Genomic DNA, 17,500 nt, shown 5'->3' with positions numbered 1-17,500 from the left:
AGTCACTACACCACTTATACACCAGTCACTACACCACTTATACACCAGTCACTACACCACTAACACACCAGTCACACCAGTCACTACACCACTTATACACCAGTCACTACACCACTTATACACCAGTCACACCAGTCACTACACCACTTATACACCAGTCACTACACCACTTATACACCAGTCACACCAGTCACTACACCACTTATACACCAGTCACACCAGTCACTACACCACTTATACACCAATCACACCAGTCACTACACCACTTATACACCAGTCACACCAGTCACTACACCACTTATACACCAGTCACACCAGTCACTACACCACTTATACACCAGTCACACCAGTCACTACACCACTTATACACCAGTCACACCAGTCACTACACCACTTATACACCAGTCACACCAGTCACTACACCACTTATACACCAGTCACTACACCACTTATACACCAGTCACACCAGTCACTACACCACTTATACACCAGTCACTACACCACTTACACACCAATCACACCAGTCACTACACCACTAACACACCAGTCACTACACCACTTATACACCAGTCACTACACCACTTATACACCAGTCACTACACCACTTATACACCAGTCACACCAGTCACTACACCACTTATACACCAGTCACTACACCACTTACACACCAGTCACACCAGTCACTACACCACTTATACACCAGTCACACCAGTCACTACACCACTTATACACCAGTCACTACACCACTTACACACCAGTCACACAAGTCACTACACCACTTATACACCAGTCACTACACCACTTACACACCAGTCACACCAGTCACTACACCACTTATACACCAGTCACACCAGTCACTACACCACTTATACACCAGTCACTACACCACTTATACACCAGTCACACCAGTCACTACACCACTTATACACCAGTCACTACACCACTTATACACCAGTCACACCAGTCACTACACCACTTATACACCAGTCACTACACCACTTATACACCAGTCACACCAGTCACTACACCACTTATACACCAGTCACTACACCACTTATACACCAGTCACACCAGTCACTACACCACTTATACACCAGTCACACCAGTCACTACACCACTTATACACCAGTCACACCAGTCACTACACCACTTATACACCAGTCACTACACCACTTATACACCAGTCACACCAGTCACTACACCACTTATACACCAGTCACACCAGTCACTACACCACTTACACACCAGTCACTACACCACTTATACACCAGTCACTACACCACTTATACACCAGTCACACCAGTCACTACACCACTTACACACCAGTCACACCAGTCACTACACCATTTATACACCAGTCATTACACCACTTACACACCAGTCACACCAGTCACTACACCACTTATACACCAGTCACACCAGTCACTACACCACTTATACACCAGTCACTACACCACTTACACACCAGTCACTACACCACTTACACACCAGTCACTACACCACTTATACACCAATCACTACACCATTTATACACCAGTCACTACACCACTTATACACCAGTCACTACACCACTTATACACCAGTCACTACACCACTAACACACCAGTCACACCAGTCACTACACCACTTATACACCAGTCACTACACCACTTACACATCAGTCACTACACCATTTACACACCAGTCACTACACCACTTACACACCAGTCACTACACCACTTACACACCAGTCACTACACCACTAACACACCAGTCACAGCAGTCACTACACCACTTATACACCAGTCACACCAGTCACTACACCACTTACACACCAGTCACACCAGTCACTACACCACTTACACACCAGTCACTACACCACTAACACACCAGTCACACCAGTCACTACACCACTAACACAGCAGTCACACCAGTCACTACACCACTAACACAGCAGTCACACCAGTCACTACACCACTAACACACCAGTCACACCAGTCACTACACCACTACCACAGCAGTCACACCAGTCACTACACCACTAACACAGCAGTCACACCAGTCACTACACCACTTACACACCAGTCATTACACCACTTATACACCAGTCACACCAGTCACTACACCACTTACACACCAGTCACTACACCACTTACACACCAGTCACTACACCACTTACACACCAGTCACACCAGTCACTACACCACTTATACACCAGTCACTACACCACTTACACACCAGTCACACCAGTCACTACACCACTTACACACCAGTCACTACACCACTTACACACCAGTCACTACACCACTTACACACCAGTCACACCAGTCACTACACCACTTATACACCAGTCACTACACCACTTACACACCAGTCACACCAGTCACTACACCACTAACACACCAGTCACTACACCACTTATACACCAGTCACTACACCACTTATACACCAGTCACTACACCACTAACACAGCAGTCTTTCACGCGAGTCTCTTCTTGTCTTTGCAGTGAATTAAGTAAACCCTTACTTCCAGTGGGAAGAGCTGGCATTTTGTTCTCAGAAATACTACACCTACTATGCAAGCAAATGGTGAGATTTGCATCTGCCCCTAATGCCAATTGTTGTCGTGGTCTGAGGGGTGACCAGAATTTTCCAGTTATATGATTGTACGTCGTTATTGTTCCTGAGATTATTATTTAGTTATATCCACATTAATTCTTTTAACAAGATAGACTTAGTTTTCCTCTGTTGTTGTGGGGGGGTTTTTTGTTTTGTTTTTATTTGTTCTGAGTAGATATACACATACCTTCAGGTTTTACTTCAAATGGAAAAAAAATAGTAGCCAAAAGCTGGTTGCTAATAAACGTTCCAAAAGCGCCATCCAGGAGCTCTGTGCTAAAGAATGCCACAGACCGCTCCGCGCTGTTTATGACCCTGCCCCTCGTCCGGGAGGGTGAGTCTGCACGTGCGGGGTCGTGACCTCTGCCCTCTTCCCTGCCCCCTTCCCTGCCCCAGAGCCATAGGAGAGTGGGAGGTTTGTGGAGGGAGGCTGGCCTGAACTGGAATGATTTCCTCTCAGAAGACCAGGAGCTGCAGAGCTTTATCTCGGAGCAGGTGAGCCTCTCTCCGCCACACACTCCGGACTGCTTTGCTTTTTACAGTTACCAGGGCAACAGCAACTGGACCTCTGCTTTATATCCCACGTTAAGGATAGACGTGCACCGATCAACAATAACATTAAAACCAGCTGCCTAATACTGCCGCCAGAACAGCTCTGCTCTGTGGAGGCGTGAACTCCAAAAGACCTCTGCAGGTGTCCTGTGGTGTCTGGCACCAAAACATTAACAGCAGATCCCTTAAGTCCGTTAAGTTGTGAGGTGAGGACTAGATTGGATGGATCGGACTTGGTTTTTCCAGCACATCCCACCGATGCTCAGTCGGATTGAGATTTGGGGAATTTTGAGGTCAAGTCCACACCTTGACCTCATGTTCCTCAAACAATTCCTGAAGTATTTTTGCAGTGTGGAATTGCACGTTATCCTGCTGAAAGAGGCTGTCGCCATGAAGGGGTGTACATGGGATGCTGTAATGTTCAGGTAGGTGGTCTCAAAGTAACATCCAGGACCCAGGCTTTCCCAGAAGGTCATTACCCAGAGCATTACATCGACCCCTACCGGCTTGCCTTCTTCCCATAGTGCACCCTGGTGCCATCTCTTCCCAAGGTTAGCGACACGCATGTGGCCAGCCATCCACATGAAGTAAAAGAAGTTCTGATTCCTCAGACCAGGCCACCTTCCCCAACTGCTCCGTGGTCCAATTCAGCTCAGTTCTTCTCACGTACCCACCGTAGGCACTGTTGGTGGTGGGCAGAGGTCAGCACGGGCGCTCTGACCAGTAAGCAGCTACGCAGCCCGATGCAGAGCTTTAGGATCCTTCTCCTTTCCATCATAGCCAGTGTTCCAGTTTTCAGTAGTTTATGGCGCAGTAGCTCAGTGGGATCAGACCAAAGGGGTTATCCTTTACCCCACACATGCGTCGCGAGCCTTGGGAACCCACGTCCCTGTCGCCCGTTCACCGGTTCTTCTTCCTTGGACCACTTTTGGTAGGTATTAACGGCTTCCCTTGTCGAAGCCACTCAGACCCCTTTATGCTTTCTCCTGCTTCTAACACGTCAACTTCGAGAACTGACTGTTGGCTTGCTGTCTAATATATCCCAGCCTTTGACAGCTGCCACTGTAGCGAGGTAATCAGTGTTATTCATGTCATGTCAGTGGTATTAACGGCATCACTGACTGGTGTACGCGTCGTCTCCCTGGGGATGTGGATTCAAAACCGAAATCTCATTTACTGAATGTACAGGCTTGGGTTTGTGGACCCTGACATGTTACTTGTTATTTCATTGCGGGTCGTAGTTCTGCTCCGAGCCTGTCTGAATGCTCAGTTTCCCTTTCGTCCCGTGTGTTCCAGAAGCTGCAGTTCACATTGTCTGATGTTTGCTCCGCCTCCTCTAAGACCCGCCTCTCCCCAGATGAGCTACACTTGCAGCTTGAGCACCTCCTACTGGAGGACATGGCCAGTGATGAGCAGATCTTCGACTGGGTGGAGGTGAAGTAGGGCCCACAACACACACACACACACTCAAACGCATCACAATACTTTTTTTTTTTTACTTTTTCTATTTTGCAAAACGCACAAACGTGTCATTAGAGTTTCTGTTACACCTTACGTGTCTTCTGATGCATCAGATATTTAACTGTTCGTAGAGTGTTGTAACAGGGTTTGTAAGCTGTGCTGTTCTGTGACCCCTCCCCTCCCTGCACACTCGCCACCAGCTTTTAAAAACATTTCCTAATTACACACACTTTGCAGGTGAACATTCAGACCCCATAGTGCATCTGTGGAACTGCGCAGTTCCATCATCCAGCTCTTCACTCCTGCCCTGACAACTAGACCACTAACTGACTAGATACTAGATATTGTTGACTGACTCCTGCACTGACACCGCCGTATGGAAAAACCTCTGCACCTCTGCTGGGTCTTGATGCACTCTTGCCTGGTCAGTGTGGTCAGAAAATGACCCATGGTGTTAAAGGAGGCCTAGGATACGACATGGGTGTTTCTAATAATATGGTCGGTGAGCATTATAGTACATGGGAAATTTAGACTGCTGAGTAGATAGTCGGCAAACGCAGAAAAAAATGCCGACCTCTTCTATAGGCTCGCGTCTTTTAATGTTTCCTGTCTTTCAGGCCAATTTGGATGCATCTCAGATGAGCTCCACGGCATTCCTCAGAGCGATCACGACTGCGGTATGCAAGGCGGCGGTTAAAGGTGAGCAAGGTCATTGTGCTGACAGAACCTCCCGATGGGTCAGGACAGTGGGGTCTGGTCCATTCTTCAGCCTGCTTTAAACGCTCCTCTTCCTCATGAGTTTGGTGTGTTTTACAGCCCACGGCCCTTCTGACTTTTAAGTCCGTGCGCAAACCATACCTCGTTAGGATGCTGAACAATGGGGTTGCCAGATATATCGTTTGTTAATCAATAACATGATGGTGGCTTGAGGTGCTGATAACACAGAAGGCTGGAACATGCAAACGAACCCTCTATCAATATGTAAATGAGTCCTCCACTGTGACGAATCTTGGCACTCGCATTTAACACGCATGCATTGGAAGCCAATTGAAATGTATAGTAATGTAATTGCACTACATCATTAGTGTCCATATAGTGCTTCCCTAGTTGGATGATCGTACAAAGTACTTCTGTAAATCACTCTGGATAAGAGTGTCTGCTAAATACCGTAAATGTATCCAGTACTGGTCTCTGGTCTGCCGCCTGCCCATACACTGCCTGTAGGGGGTGCTGTTATACGTTGATAACTGCTTCCCGTGGGTTTTCTCCGACTGGGCAGATGAAAACACCTCCTGCAGAGTGGACACAGGTGCCATTCGGAAGCGCCTGCCCGTGTTACACAAGTACCTGAACTCTGACACGGAGCGACAGTTACAGGCGCTTTATGCGCTGCAAGCTTTAATAGTGGCCTTGAACCAACCACCCAGTAAGTGTTCGCATCTCACTTCACTGTGCATAAGGTGAGAGGATGTTATTATTGTAGCGGGGGGTCTCTCTTTTTTTTTTAAACGTACTTGGTGTCCCTGCAAGTTGTAAGCACATAGCAGCTTACTTGAAGTGATTAGAAGCTGCAGACTCACTCCCTCCCTCGACTTTGGCAGATTTGCTGCGGATGTTCTTTGACTGCCTCTACGACGAGGACGTGATTTCAGAGGACGCCTTCTACCAGTGGGAATCGAGCACAGACCCGGCGGAGCAGCAGGGGAAGACTCCAGCGCTCAACTCCGTCATGGCCTTCTTCACCTGGCTGCGCGAAGCGGACGAGGAGTCCGAAGACAATTGAGCCCTGGAGGCACGCTGCCGGGATACGTTCAAACTCTACATCCTCGTAACTCGGGACAAACTAGTTAGCCACATGCCCCCCCTGGTGGCCAGACACAGACACAGACGCGGTAGTGGCTGACTTTAACGCGGTACGACTTCGGAAAGCTCCGTAAAGTTGTGTTCGCATTCCTGTGCCAGGAATGGCTGAGCAGTAGAACCGTGTATCAAATATAGAAAATATTTTTTTCATTTTAAAAATCAACATTTTCTTGTTCCTTTTGTTACTTTTAAGGAAAAGAATTAAAAGAAATAGGTCCTGAATTCGTTAATTTATTATTTTTTTAAAAGACTGCAAATATGGGAGTCTATTTAAAATTTGCAGGTGCTCATGATAAGAGCATTGATAGAAATAACAAAAATAAATAATTATCTTAATAATAATGATTATTAAGAAATATGTAATTAGCCTACAATTTGTCTGGCTTGCATCTGTGTTGAAGAGAAGGGAAAGGTTTAGTATGAATGGCAAGAGACAGAAGAAACCGACTGTTTGGTACCTCTGTGCTCAGGTCTCAGGTTCTCTGGAGTGGGACCAGTGACTGTTTCTGTTGCTCCGTCTTGCTCATTGTGGAAAGTGGTTAATTTCCCCCCCCCCCCCCAAAAAAAAGAAGGAACGGAAAGGACTCGCAAATAAGAGAAACTTCCTACAAACGACAAAATGAGTTGCGTTCTGAGATCAATGATGCAAACACTACAAATGCAAGTCGAAACAATGGCAAGGTTGCCCTGTGTGCTTGTAATAAAGACCTAGAGAAGAAAGCTTGTAAAGCTTGTAAATACATTAAAGACTGTAAAAGATATTTAAAAAAAGAACACTGTGTTTGTCTTTTGGTGAACAGAAGATGCGGTTTGCTTGCTTTCGTCTTGTGATTTTTTTTTTTATTATTATTTTTTTTTTACGTAAGGTCTTTATCTTTTCGCTAACGACAGAACCGCGTTAATGGATTTTTCTGGCAGCGGGTAGGGAATGAAGACAGCAGTGGTCTGTCTATTCGTAGATATTTTCCCAATTTTGATTTCTCTCAATTTTCTCGTGTAGAAGGCTTGAGAAACTATACAATACAATCAGACCATGTGTATTGCTATCTAAAGTCCTAAAACACAGCTAGCTAATCTAATGCTAATGGTCTTACGTAGTTATACTATACCATGCTATAGTTTATGCACAATAATATGTGTATATTTTAAAATATCTTGCGAGTAAAATTTTGTCTGAACTAGCTAGCTAGCTACAACACTAACAGACGTGACTTTTAACTTGGAAGCAAGCTACAACATTAAAAGGACGTGACTTTTAACTTGTAAGATAGCTGAAACCAGCTAACTTCCGCTAACTCAATACCGCGGTAGCTAGCCAGCTATAACACTAACAGACGTGACTTTTAACTTGCAAGCTAGTTACAACACTAACGGACGTGACTTTTAACTTGTAAGATAGCTACAACACTAACGGACGTGACTTAACTTTTAAGCAAGCTAAAGCTAGCTAACTTCCGCTAACCCAATACCGAGATAGCTAGGTTAGCTAGCGTTAGGTGCTTGGTGGCGGTCCGTAAACCTTTTGTGAGAGGCGCGTTGCTAACTCTGGTAAGTCTTTCGGTTTTCGCTTTTGCGAAACCCTGAATAGTTTTCGTATCACCAGTGTGACTGAAGACAGTTAATTTACCCAAGCAGGTTAGCTTAACTGTGTGTGTATGCGCGCCTATTAGTTCGGTAAAAATTAACTTAAGGCTTCTTAATATGGGCTTTACCTTTCGTGTAGTTAGCAGCTAGCGCTAGCTCAGGTTAGCGTGTCTGTTTGAGGTTGTCCACGCTGAAGTATTCATCGGAAACTCAAACACTGTAAAGTACATTTCCCCCGAAATGTCAGTTAACAGCTCGTGTAATTGGAGCGATATTTTACCGCTATATTTGCATTATTTATTATTATTGTTATTATTATTGTTGTTGTTGTTTTTATTCAACGTGTTCAAACAGGAGAGATGTATCGCCCCAAACCGACCTTAAAAGACCGACAGCACCTGTACAAGTTGATCATCAGCCAGTTGCTGTACGACGGCTACACCAACATCGCCAACAGCCTCATTAATGAAGTGAAGCCCCAGAGCGTCGTGTCCCCGTCCGAGCAACTTATGCAGCTCGCCAAGATCGGTAAGGGTCGAGTCTCACGGTTGCAAGCCCTGGAGCAGCAGTGAATCTGGTTACATGGATAGTGTGCTACAGAACCCGGCGCTGTGTACCCACAGGGATGGAGAACGACGACAGTGCTGTCCAGTACGCCATTGGGCGCTCCGACACAGTGGCCCCCGGCGTGGGCATCGACCTGGAGTTCGACGCCGACGTGCAGACCATGTCGCCAGAAGCGTCGGAGTATGAGACCTGCTACGTGACATCTCATAAGGGTCCTTGTCGCGTGGCCACGTACAGCCGAGATGGGCAGCTCATCGCCACTGGCTCCGCCGATGCATCCATTAAGATCCTGGACACAGAGCGCATGCTGGCTAAGAGTGCCATGCCCCTGGAAGTGAGCATAGAGAACAAACACACACACTCGAGTAGAGCCGCACTAGTGAAAGCTAGATTATAATTTGGTCAGTGTCTCCAGGGACACGATTGAGTGTGTTGTGGACCCTAAGGATAATGGTAATTCCCGACATATTCCGTGTGTGCAGTCATCACATTCCCAATCAATCTTCCTGTTATTAATAAACACTGCCCTAGAAGGGTCGCAGAAGGTACCGTCCATTATCTTTATAGTGATGCATATGATGTAGAAGACTGTGATTTATGCAAATGAGGCCTCAAATTCACAATACGTAACGCGTGTAACCATAGTATAGCATTTTGTCCAAACCACGCTGAAACGTTGGAATGGCTGAGCATTTTCCAGTGCAGTACATGCGGGTCTGTGGTTGTGATCCCGACAGGTGATGATGAACGAGACAGCACAGCAGAACATGGAGAACCACCCGGTGATCCGAACCCTGTACGACCACGTGGACGAGGTCACGTGCCTGGCATTCCATCCCACAGAACAGATCCTGGCGTCAGGCTCCCGTGATTACACTCTCAAACTGTTTGACTACTCCAAGCCGTCAGCCAAAAGAGCTTTCAAACACATCCAGGTAGTACCTTGCACCAGACACGGTGCATGTTTGTACGAGGTTCCTTTGAAACCGGCATATTTCACCTAGAAACGATACTGCCGTCTAGAAAACAGACCCATGTTGTGATAGCAATGTAGAGATAAGAGACATTCCTATTGAAATCACCTCACTTTAGCCTGGAGTTATTCGGCGTGCCGAGCGATCCTGGTCCATGCGTTGGTCCGCCCCGCTCTGCAGTGCGGGTCTTTTCATCAGAGGTGTGAGATACGAGCAGAATCTCCTTCCCTTCCCTCTCTCCACAGGAAGCGGAAATGCTGCGATCCATCTCCTTCCACCCGTCGGGAGATTTCCTGCTGGTGGGCACCCAGCACCCCACACTGCGGCTGTACGATGTCAACACCTTCCAATGCTTTGTGTCTTGCAACCCACTGGACCAGCACACCGACACCATCTGCGGCGTGAGCTACAACCCCAGCGCCAACAGCTACGTCACCTGCAGCAAGGACGGCAGCATCAAGCTGTGGGACGGCGTCTCCAACCGCTGCGTGGCCACGTTCGAGAAGGCGCACGACGGGGCCGAGGTGTGCTCGGCCGTCTTCTCCAAAAACTCCAAGTACATCCTGTCCAGCGGGAAGGACTCGGTGGCCAAGCTGTGGGAGATCTCCACCGGACGCACGCTGGTCAAATACACAGGTGAGAGGACTGAACCCGATGCGTGAACGAGGGGAGAGAAATGAATACATTCACAGGTGAGAGGAGGAGTGTTGAGGCGTGCTGAGGCGCCGGGGACAAGCGTGCGCAAGACCTTCAGCGTAATCTGCCACAAATGGGGCATTTTATGGAAGAGACACATCTGCTCTCTGCTCTGACCGTTTGTGCCATTACGTAATCATTTAGTTTGAAAAATATGGTTTAAAAACAAATTTCTGCTTTTTATGGACATCATAGAAATGTTCAGCACTTTTCTGCTGAATTTTTGATTGGTGCGAGCTCTGGTTTGTTTATGGTTGTGGACGTTTATTTTGTTACTTTGTATTAAGGTATTTACTGTTGTGTGAAATTGTTTACAGAACTCAGCATCAGGCATCTCTGTTGGCAGTACCAGAGCAGGCCACAGCTGTAGCTTTAGCCATAGCTGTAGTCCTAGCTCTAGCTTTAGCTGTAGTTGTGGTTGTAGCTGTAGTCTTAGCTCTAGCTTTAGCTGTAGTTGTGGTTGTAGCTGTAGTCTTGGCCCTAGCTAAGCTGTGCTGGGCTGTGTCGCCGCCTAAACGCATTGTTTTCTTTTCCGCGCAGGGGCAGGGCTGAGTGGCCGCCAGACCCACCGCACACAGGGCGTGTTCAACCACACAGAGGACTACGTGCTGCTCCCGGACGAGCGTACAGTCAGCCTGTGCTGCTGGGACTCGCGCACCGCAGAGAGAAAAAACCTGCTCTCGCTTGGACACAACAATATCGTGCGCTGCATCGTGCATTCGCCCACCAACCCCGGCTTCATGACCTGCAGCGATGACTTCCGTGCCCGGTTTTGGTACCGCCGCACCACCACGGACTAAGGAGCACACACGCTCCGTGCGGCTAAGAGTGGAGGGTCCCGTTGGTTTTATTTTTCCAGCAGCTGTCTTCAGGACCCTGCCACTGGTCATCTGAGTCATCTCAAGAGCCGGCGGTGTCCTCTGAGACATCAGGAGGGTTCGGTTAACCCTGCTCTGATCGCCATGCCTGAACATTCCCCTAGAGGTCACGGTTTTACCATGAGGACTTGGCAGAGGTGTCTCGTCATGGTGTTGAGCTCAACTTTCTTCAGTTTCAGTATGGCCGTGCTGGGGATTTTGAGCTTAATAAAGTTGCGTAGTCTGTATAGGTGGAAAGACAGTTTCTCTTTTTTTAAAAATACTTTTTGCATATTTGAAAAGAGCACAGGGAATGGTGATCTGTGAGTGACGCATGTGGTGTGTTCTCAGTTCATGATTTAGTACCTTGTTTGGTTTGTTGTTTTTGTGGTTTTATTTTCATAAATAAATTGAAAATAACTTTTGCCACTTTGTTTCATAATGTGTATGCTAAACAGACAGTTTCCTTGAACTTTCAAAAATAATTTAACTGAAGGAACAACTATTAGCAGTCAGTTAAACTGATCTTTTAAAAATGTTTTAAAAAAACAATCAATTTTTCTTGTGCTGCATTTCTGTTGGTTAACCACAAGTCTAAACCTTTTCATTACTAGTAGTGTCAAATAACTTTTGAACAGAAAATAATACTAAAAAACCCAACTTCAAGGACTATTATTAAATATTAAAGATTAGTATATATCTTGGGGACAAAGCAATTGCAGTAAATACAGTTAAAGATTTTATATACTGTTTAAACACACTGCAAGCCCTTAAATATCAGGCTACATATTAAACTATCACCGTGTACACTCATGACCCATTTTAATAGACACGTATACCTCGTATCTTCACTACACCTGCAACCCTGTGGGCATGTGCTATTGGGGCCCTAGGACCCTGGCTGAAGAGATATTAACAGACTGTGTGTGTGTGTGTGTGTGCACAAATAATGCTAAATCTACCAATTCAGAAGCATTTAAAATATTTCATTCATACTTCCTCACATAACATGTTCTTGAGCTTCACAGGCAGAGTTGAACAATTTTCTTTTATTACAATCAATTTAATTTCAGATCTGCTTGAGATCTGAAACTCTCATGGTGTTTCCTGCCGCTTATGAGACCAATACCATGGAAAGCACTGTAACCTGGTTCTCTGTCACTGCCACAGTGTTAAGACGCTGTGGTTCTCCGTAGTGCATGTGTTCTGTACCTCTGAAGCATGCACACATGTATGAGGCTCCAGGATGTCATGCAATAGATGTGAAGCAGAGTTAATCTATGTTCCGAGCTCAGAGCCGACGCGCAGACCTGTTGTAAATGAATCATCACTAACCAGCTTTATGTGGTTTAGAGTTTTAGGAAGGAAACAAAGTAAGTGGGCCACTATTTTGATGCCCCTTACAACCTGGAAATAAGTGCTATTGTTCACAAATAAAAGATTTTGTAGAAGATTAGATACAATATGGTATATATCATAGCCAGAGCACCTATGCTTCGAGCTGGTCATAGTGTGAAGGGTTTATTCTAGAGAAGCATACAGGCTGAGCTCTAATTGCCATTGAATGGTTAGAATAACTTTTGCTCTCAGTGCCTTGAAAATGAATGAATTCATTCTACCAGGCGTCTACCCAACTGAACGTTGATTTTCTCAGGAAACAGCTTGCAAGAAAGGTTTTATTACTACATCTATCTTTAACATTAAAACTCGAGGGCATTCCTGTCTAATTAGATGTAGCCGTGGGGAATTTTGAACCTTAAAGCAGTTTCAAGGTCCTCATTTGTTCACACTGTGTTCAGTCCTCTTTACGTGGAGCTGCTAACCACAGATGTTCTCAGTACAGATATGTTCTGGAAATGTATGGGTGTTTTGGATGTTTGTTGGTGTCATAGAAAATACTATTTAGTATGGAATATTTTCAACAAAGAATCCTAATTGTGATTCAGAAATTCAAAAGGTTTTTATTATCATTTCAGCTAAATACAAGTACACAGCAAAAACAAAACAATGTTCCTCCCGGACCATGGTGCAACAGACAGCACTCTATGTCATTTGAACAGTCATGATGATGCTTTATGGATGAATTGTCAGGGGTGCTTTTGTTTTGTCAGGAAACACCACGTTGAAAAGTGTGTCAAATCTCTCCTAATATCTGCTGGTACCATCTGTCAAAGGCTCGCCTCCATCATGGTCCTTCTCAAAACTCTGCTGGAGAGTCAATGCTTTCAAAACAAATAATCTCCGAGCAGACAGTGAAAGAAAGAAGAGTAGAAAGAAAGAGAGAGAAGACTAAAGAAACTGGAAAAGTACATACCCTGGAAAGTAAATATATTAGTTAAAATGATTTTATATATATCTTAAATTAAAAAAAGAAAAAAAAAAAAAAACAACATCCCGTTTTATTTCGAAGAAAAAAGTGGTAAGCAGACCCTAAAGCGATCCCGGCCACAAGTTCTTTTTTTTTTTCAGAAAAGAAAAGAAAAATGGGGTGTAACACATCGAATGGGGTGGGGTTAGCCTTGGAGGAGCGTTGTGATTGGCTGAAAGCTATGGCAGGCAGCACATATGCTATGTCTGTGTACTTCTTCCCAACCCCTCATTGTAAAGTGTGTCAGACCCTAAGTCAGTTCAGGCGATGTGTGAGAGAGTCAGCTATTCGGATCGCTTTTTAAAAAACGATTATTTCTGAGTGAATAAAAAGTTGAAAGAGAAGTGTATTACTGGCGCAATAGTCCTCAGAATTCACAGCACGTGGCTACAGCCACTGTCATGCACGGTTAAGTGTGGCTGTGGGCTATAAATGGACCTTTGACTGGAATTTATTTCACTCTTGTAATCAGAGGTTTGTCATGGAGGTAAGAATTTAATTCTTAGATGGTTCGTCTGTCACATCAAGTATTTCCTGCTTATATTGCTGTAGAGCTAGTCTTTACTATTTTACTAATCTTTACTACTTTAATTATTGTTGTTGTTGTTGGTGTTATATACAAAGCCCCAAGGTTTGGTGTGTTCCTCGGTTACTAATATATCTTTATGGGGCTTACTTTCACCATGGCTCTTCAGCTGCTGGGGCAGCAGTCAAAGATGTTGTCAGCTCCTTCTCCTATTTTCATACACTCCATGACCTCCTTTCAACCCCCCCCCCCCCCCCCCAAGACACACATACACACACACACACACACACACATACACACACACACACACACACACACACACACACACACACGCACACACATACACCCCCACCACACCAGCCTTGTTTAGACCCCATACTCGCCTTGCCGTGTGCTCCGTGTAACATGATACCTCCCACCCTGCCAGAGATGGAAAGAAGGGATGAGAGAGAAAGAGCGAGTTGAGAACGAGAGAAAGAGCGAGTTGAGAACGAGACGTCAATGGGGGGGCTTTAGCTCGCTTTGCTCTGGACCCCGTGAGGTCAACTTGCAGATGAGGGGAAGGAACACGTCGATTGCTCTGAGCTCTGCATGCCGCTGTGGCTATTCTGAGGCACAAGGAGAAGTAGCCTCTGAAAACTGAAAAAATGTTGTCACTTACTGATGAACATTGAAGTTGAGAAAGTAGTCTCTTTCTCACCATGATGTAGAATGATTCATTGTGTTGACTTATTAAAGCTGTCAGTGTTGATTTTTCAGTGCAACTGTTGCAACATTTTAAAAATTATTTATAATAGTAAGATCTGTTAGGGAGATCTATCAGATTTTAAACATTTCTCGACTGATTTCAGTGTTTTCGTATTATTAACACAAATTTTCTTCATGTAATACATCAAAATCAACTTCACACCAGTCAGTCTTAAATTCCCTCTCACAAACGAAACACAAACAAAGAGGTTGAACATTCTTCTCATGAAGTTTTCAGCAGCCAAGGAGATGATTTCTGTCTGAGCAGATTCCTATATAGATGTCTGCGTACCCACGTCTGTCTCGTGTGTGTGTGTCCAGTCACACTGGCAGGCTGAGCTTCTTGCCAGCCTGACTGGACAGAGCTGGATGAAGTAGTGTGGATTTGTAGGAAGGTTTTCATGAAGAATGATGCAGGATTAATCCATCAGAACTCAATCCACATCTCCTCAGAAGGGCAGACTGCGCAGATTAGAGCTTTTTTTTGTTTGGTTTCCTTCACTTGATCAGAGAAGTGAACGTTTTTGTTATTACTGAGTTTAAACTGTTACTGTTATTAAAATCACTTTGTCTGTGTCAATGTGGTACAAACTAGGACTGACAAGGTCTGGTTTCTTGTGATTCCTGTTTCAAGGGGTTACTGGAATCACAACGTTTACATTCTGATTGCCACAGATTTTCAATTTTATCCAATGTAACGTCCAAGTGGCCAACCAGTAAATTACCAGTGAATACAGAATTCAGAATCATATCTGAATGCTTCTGCCTATTTCAACATGGGTAATATTTCAGAAGAAATGTGTCATTTGATGTACCAGGGCAGTGTTTTTCTTGATAGTCATACAGTCGCTGAGATGTTATGAAATGTTCCTGTGTCTTTCTCTGAGGACATCAGTGTCTGGCCAGTCAGCCAGCTTTTGGTTTGGATGATTATTGAACAGGATTCTCAAGGCTAAACCACATGGCTTCCTGAGTTGCCTCATTCCTTCCACATTGCTGAAGTTAGTTCTCAGTTTGGTTTGTGTGACACCTTTTCAAACAAACATTGTCATAAGAGCTGCTCAATAGCGATCTGAGTGTAGACCCCTAATTCTCGAGGCAGCGTTGACAGTGACAATGGTGGATGCCCTTTGTCTGTGTGGGGAAGTCACGTTGCATCACACACAGCGGGGACACACACCGGGGGCACACAGCGGGGACACACACCGGGGACACACAGCGGGGGCACGTCCTTCTCAGTGGTGTCCCATAAAGGGCTGATTAAATGTAAATAACAAAAAGTCACCAAATCTATGCAACTGTGGATCCGATCAGTGTGTGGTTCCGTGCCGAGCTCTAAGCAGTTATGTTTGGGCTTCTTTTACATGTCGCTGTGGTTGTGCAAGAAACATGCTCTGGGTTTAGCTTAATGATAAGGATAAGTGAGTGTTAAATAATAACACTATTTGTGATTTCTCAATTCTAGGTTTGTAAATCCCCAACCAGCCTGGCAGGTCTTCATCTGCCACCGCATTGTGGTTTTTCATTCACACACTCACACACACACACACACACACACGAGTGGATTGTATAGCTGTTGAGGGTTGTAGAATGGCTGTGTGCCACTCCGCATCTCTGAGAAATGGCTGTCTTTTGTCATGAACCTTTCTCAGTAAGGTTAGAGAAAGGTCTGCTGATTTGGTTTGGGTCCGGCCTCGCTGGGTAAACACGTTTGACCAGCCGCGCTGAGACATTGATTTCCATTTATTACAGAGACTTTGGGGTCTCAGCCGTCTGAGATAGGCAGCGATGTTCTCAATGGAGGGGATTAAACACGTTCCAAGTTGGATATTTTCGTTTGTTTGGTTTCTTCTTAGATAAGGAGAGAAATGCTCTCTCCTGCAGTGAGACACCAGTGGCTGACATGTTATGCTTCTGCGCAGTGGTAGTCATTTAACTGTAGACAGCGTGTTCAAGGAAGGCACTGCGCTCAGTCTGGCTGGAGCAGGCAGGTCTCTGGACGCAGGACATCCGTTCTGAAGCTCCACCACAGGGGAAGAACCGATAAGCTTGTGCATCGGCAGGATGCTCTCATAGTGTGTCACTGCCTGTCTCTCTTTGTCTGTCTCTCTCTCTCACTCTCTCTCTCTCTCTCTCTCTCTCTCTCTCGCTGTCTGCTAGAGTAATTCCTCTTCCTCTGCATCAGTGATGGTGTTGTTGGCTTTGTTGACCGAGTGTGTGCCTTGCAGAGGAACTCTTTTGTTTTCCATCATTTACCCCCCCCCCCCCCCCCCACGCTGTTGGACGTATTAAGTATCACGTTTGCACTATCAGTGTTCAGCTGAAGGTCTGGCGTTACCAGGCAAACAGCCCTCGGTCACTCTCACATGTCACATCCTCCAACTGTGCTTCACTGGACCATGCACAGGGTGGCAAAAGCAGGGCACCACCTAGCAGGAGTGCAACGTGCAACGTTTGTGAAGTCTGCTGCAGCTCTGAGACAGGAAATACCAGGGCTGCTCAGAAAGACCAGTAACATAGACACACTGGGGCCCTGCGTGGCCATCAGCCTCAGTCCCAGCTGCCTTCGACCGCTTCTCTGCCCGTAGATGAACCGGGCGGAGTTTATAGCCTCTGTCAGAGATATCCCATAAGTCCCACTCGGTCCCTGGAAGACGGGCGATATTGAGGGAGGTGATACCTGCAGAAGTACGAAAAGAGGTTGGAA

General features: G+C 45.7%; 3 protein-coding genes across 14 annotated transcripts in view; all 3 read left to right on the top strand.

The window, feature by feature from the left end:
- eif4g3a (eukaryotic translation initiation factor 4 gamma, 3a) overlaps positions 1-7,030 on the top strand; it is a 43,502-nt gene extending 36,472 nt beyond the window's left edge. For all 8 annotated transcript variants that reach the window (XM_035520197.1, XM_035520196.1, XM_035520195.1 and 5 more), the window contains 6 exons: positions 2,487-2,568; positions 2,995-3,093; positions 4,447-4,584; positions 5,229-5,310; positions 5,891-6,037; positions 6,213-7,030. In XM_035520197.1, the coding sequence (XP_035376090.1) occupies positions 2,487-2,568; positions 2,995-3,093; positions 4,447-4,584; positions 5,229-5,310; positions 5,891-6,037; positions 6,213-6,394 (730 nt within the window). In that variant the 3' untranslated portion in view covers positions 6,395-7,030. The remainder of the gene's footprint in view (positions 1-2,486; positions 2,569-2,994; positions 3,094-4,446; positions 4,585-5,228; positions 5,311-5,890; positions 6,038-6,212) is intronic.
- An 805-nt stretch (positions 7,031-7,835) lies between these two features.
- Positions 7,836-11,581, top strand: cstf1 (cleavage stimulation factor, 3' pre-RNA, subunit 1). Of its 4 annotated transcripts, none has more exons than XM_027025335.2 (6): positions 7,836-8,022; positions 8,413-8,586; positions 8,682-8,959; positions 9,363-9,560; positions 9,845-10,235; positions 10,836-11,581. In XM_027025335.2, the coding sequence occupies exons 2-6, from the start codon at positions 8,418-8,420 to the stop codon at positions 11,093-11,095; spliced, it is 1,296 nt and encodes a 431-aa protein (XP_026881136.1). In that variant the 5' UTR covers positions 7,836-8,022; positions 8,413-8,417; the 3' UTR covers positions 11,096-11,581. The 4 variants fall into 4 exon arrangements, with proteins under 4 accessions (XP_026881136.1, XP_026881157.1, XP_026881150.1 ...); XM_027025356.2 differs by lacking the exon at positions 7,836-8,022 and adding an exon at positions 8,029-8,277; XM_027025349.2 differs by lacking the exon at positions 7,836-8,022 and adding an exon at positions 8,029-8,282.
- A 2,189-nt stretch (positions 11,582-13,770) lies between these two features.
- Positions 13,771-17,500, top strand: part of cass4 (Cas scaffold protein family member 4) — a 15,379-nt gene continuing 11,649 nt past the window's right edge. For both annotated transcript variants that reach the window (XR_004775363.1, XM_035520306.1), the window contains exon 1: positions 13,771-14,007. Coding sequence is in view for 1 of the 2 variants with exons in the window: in XM_035520306.1 (XP_035376199.1) it covers positions 14,002-14,007 (6 nt within the window). In the remaining variant the exon portion in view is untranslated. The remainder of the gene's footprint in view (positions 14,008-17,500) is intronic.

Source organism: Electrophorus electricus, chromosome 20 (genome assembly GCF_013358815.1).
Source record: "Electrophorus electricus isolate fEleEle1 chromosome 20, fEleEle1.pri, whole genome shotgun sequence".
Lineage (NCBI taxonomy): Eukaryota > Metazoa > Chordata > Actinopteri > Gymnotiformes > Gymnotidae > Electrophorus > Electrophorus electricus.
This window is presented reverse-complemented; position numbering and strand designations above follow the sequence as displayed.

Coding starts and splice junctions, on each gene's coding strand:
- cstf1 (XM_027025335.2), top strand. CDS start 8,418: ATGTATCGCCCCAAACCGACCTTAAAAGACCGACAGCACCTGTACAAG. Junction 8,960..9,362: donor AGAGTGCCATGCCCCTGGAA/GTGAGCATAGAG, acceptor TGATCCCGACAG/GTGATGATGAACGAGACAGC. Junction 10,236..10,835: donor CACGCTGGTCAAATACACAG/GTGAGAGGACTG, acceptor TTTTCCGCGCAG/GGGCAGGGCTGAGTGGCCGC.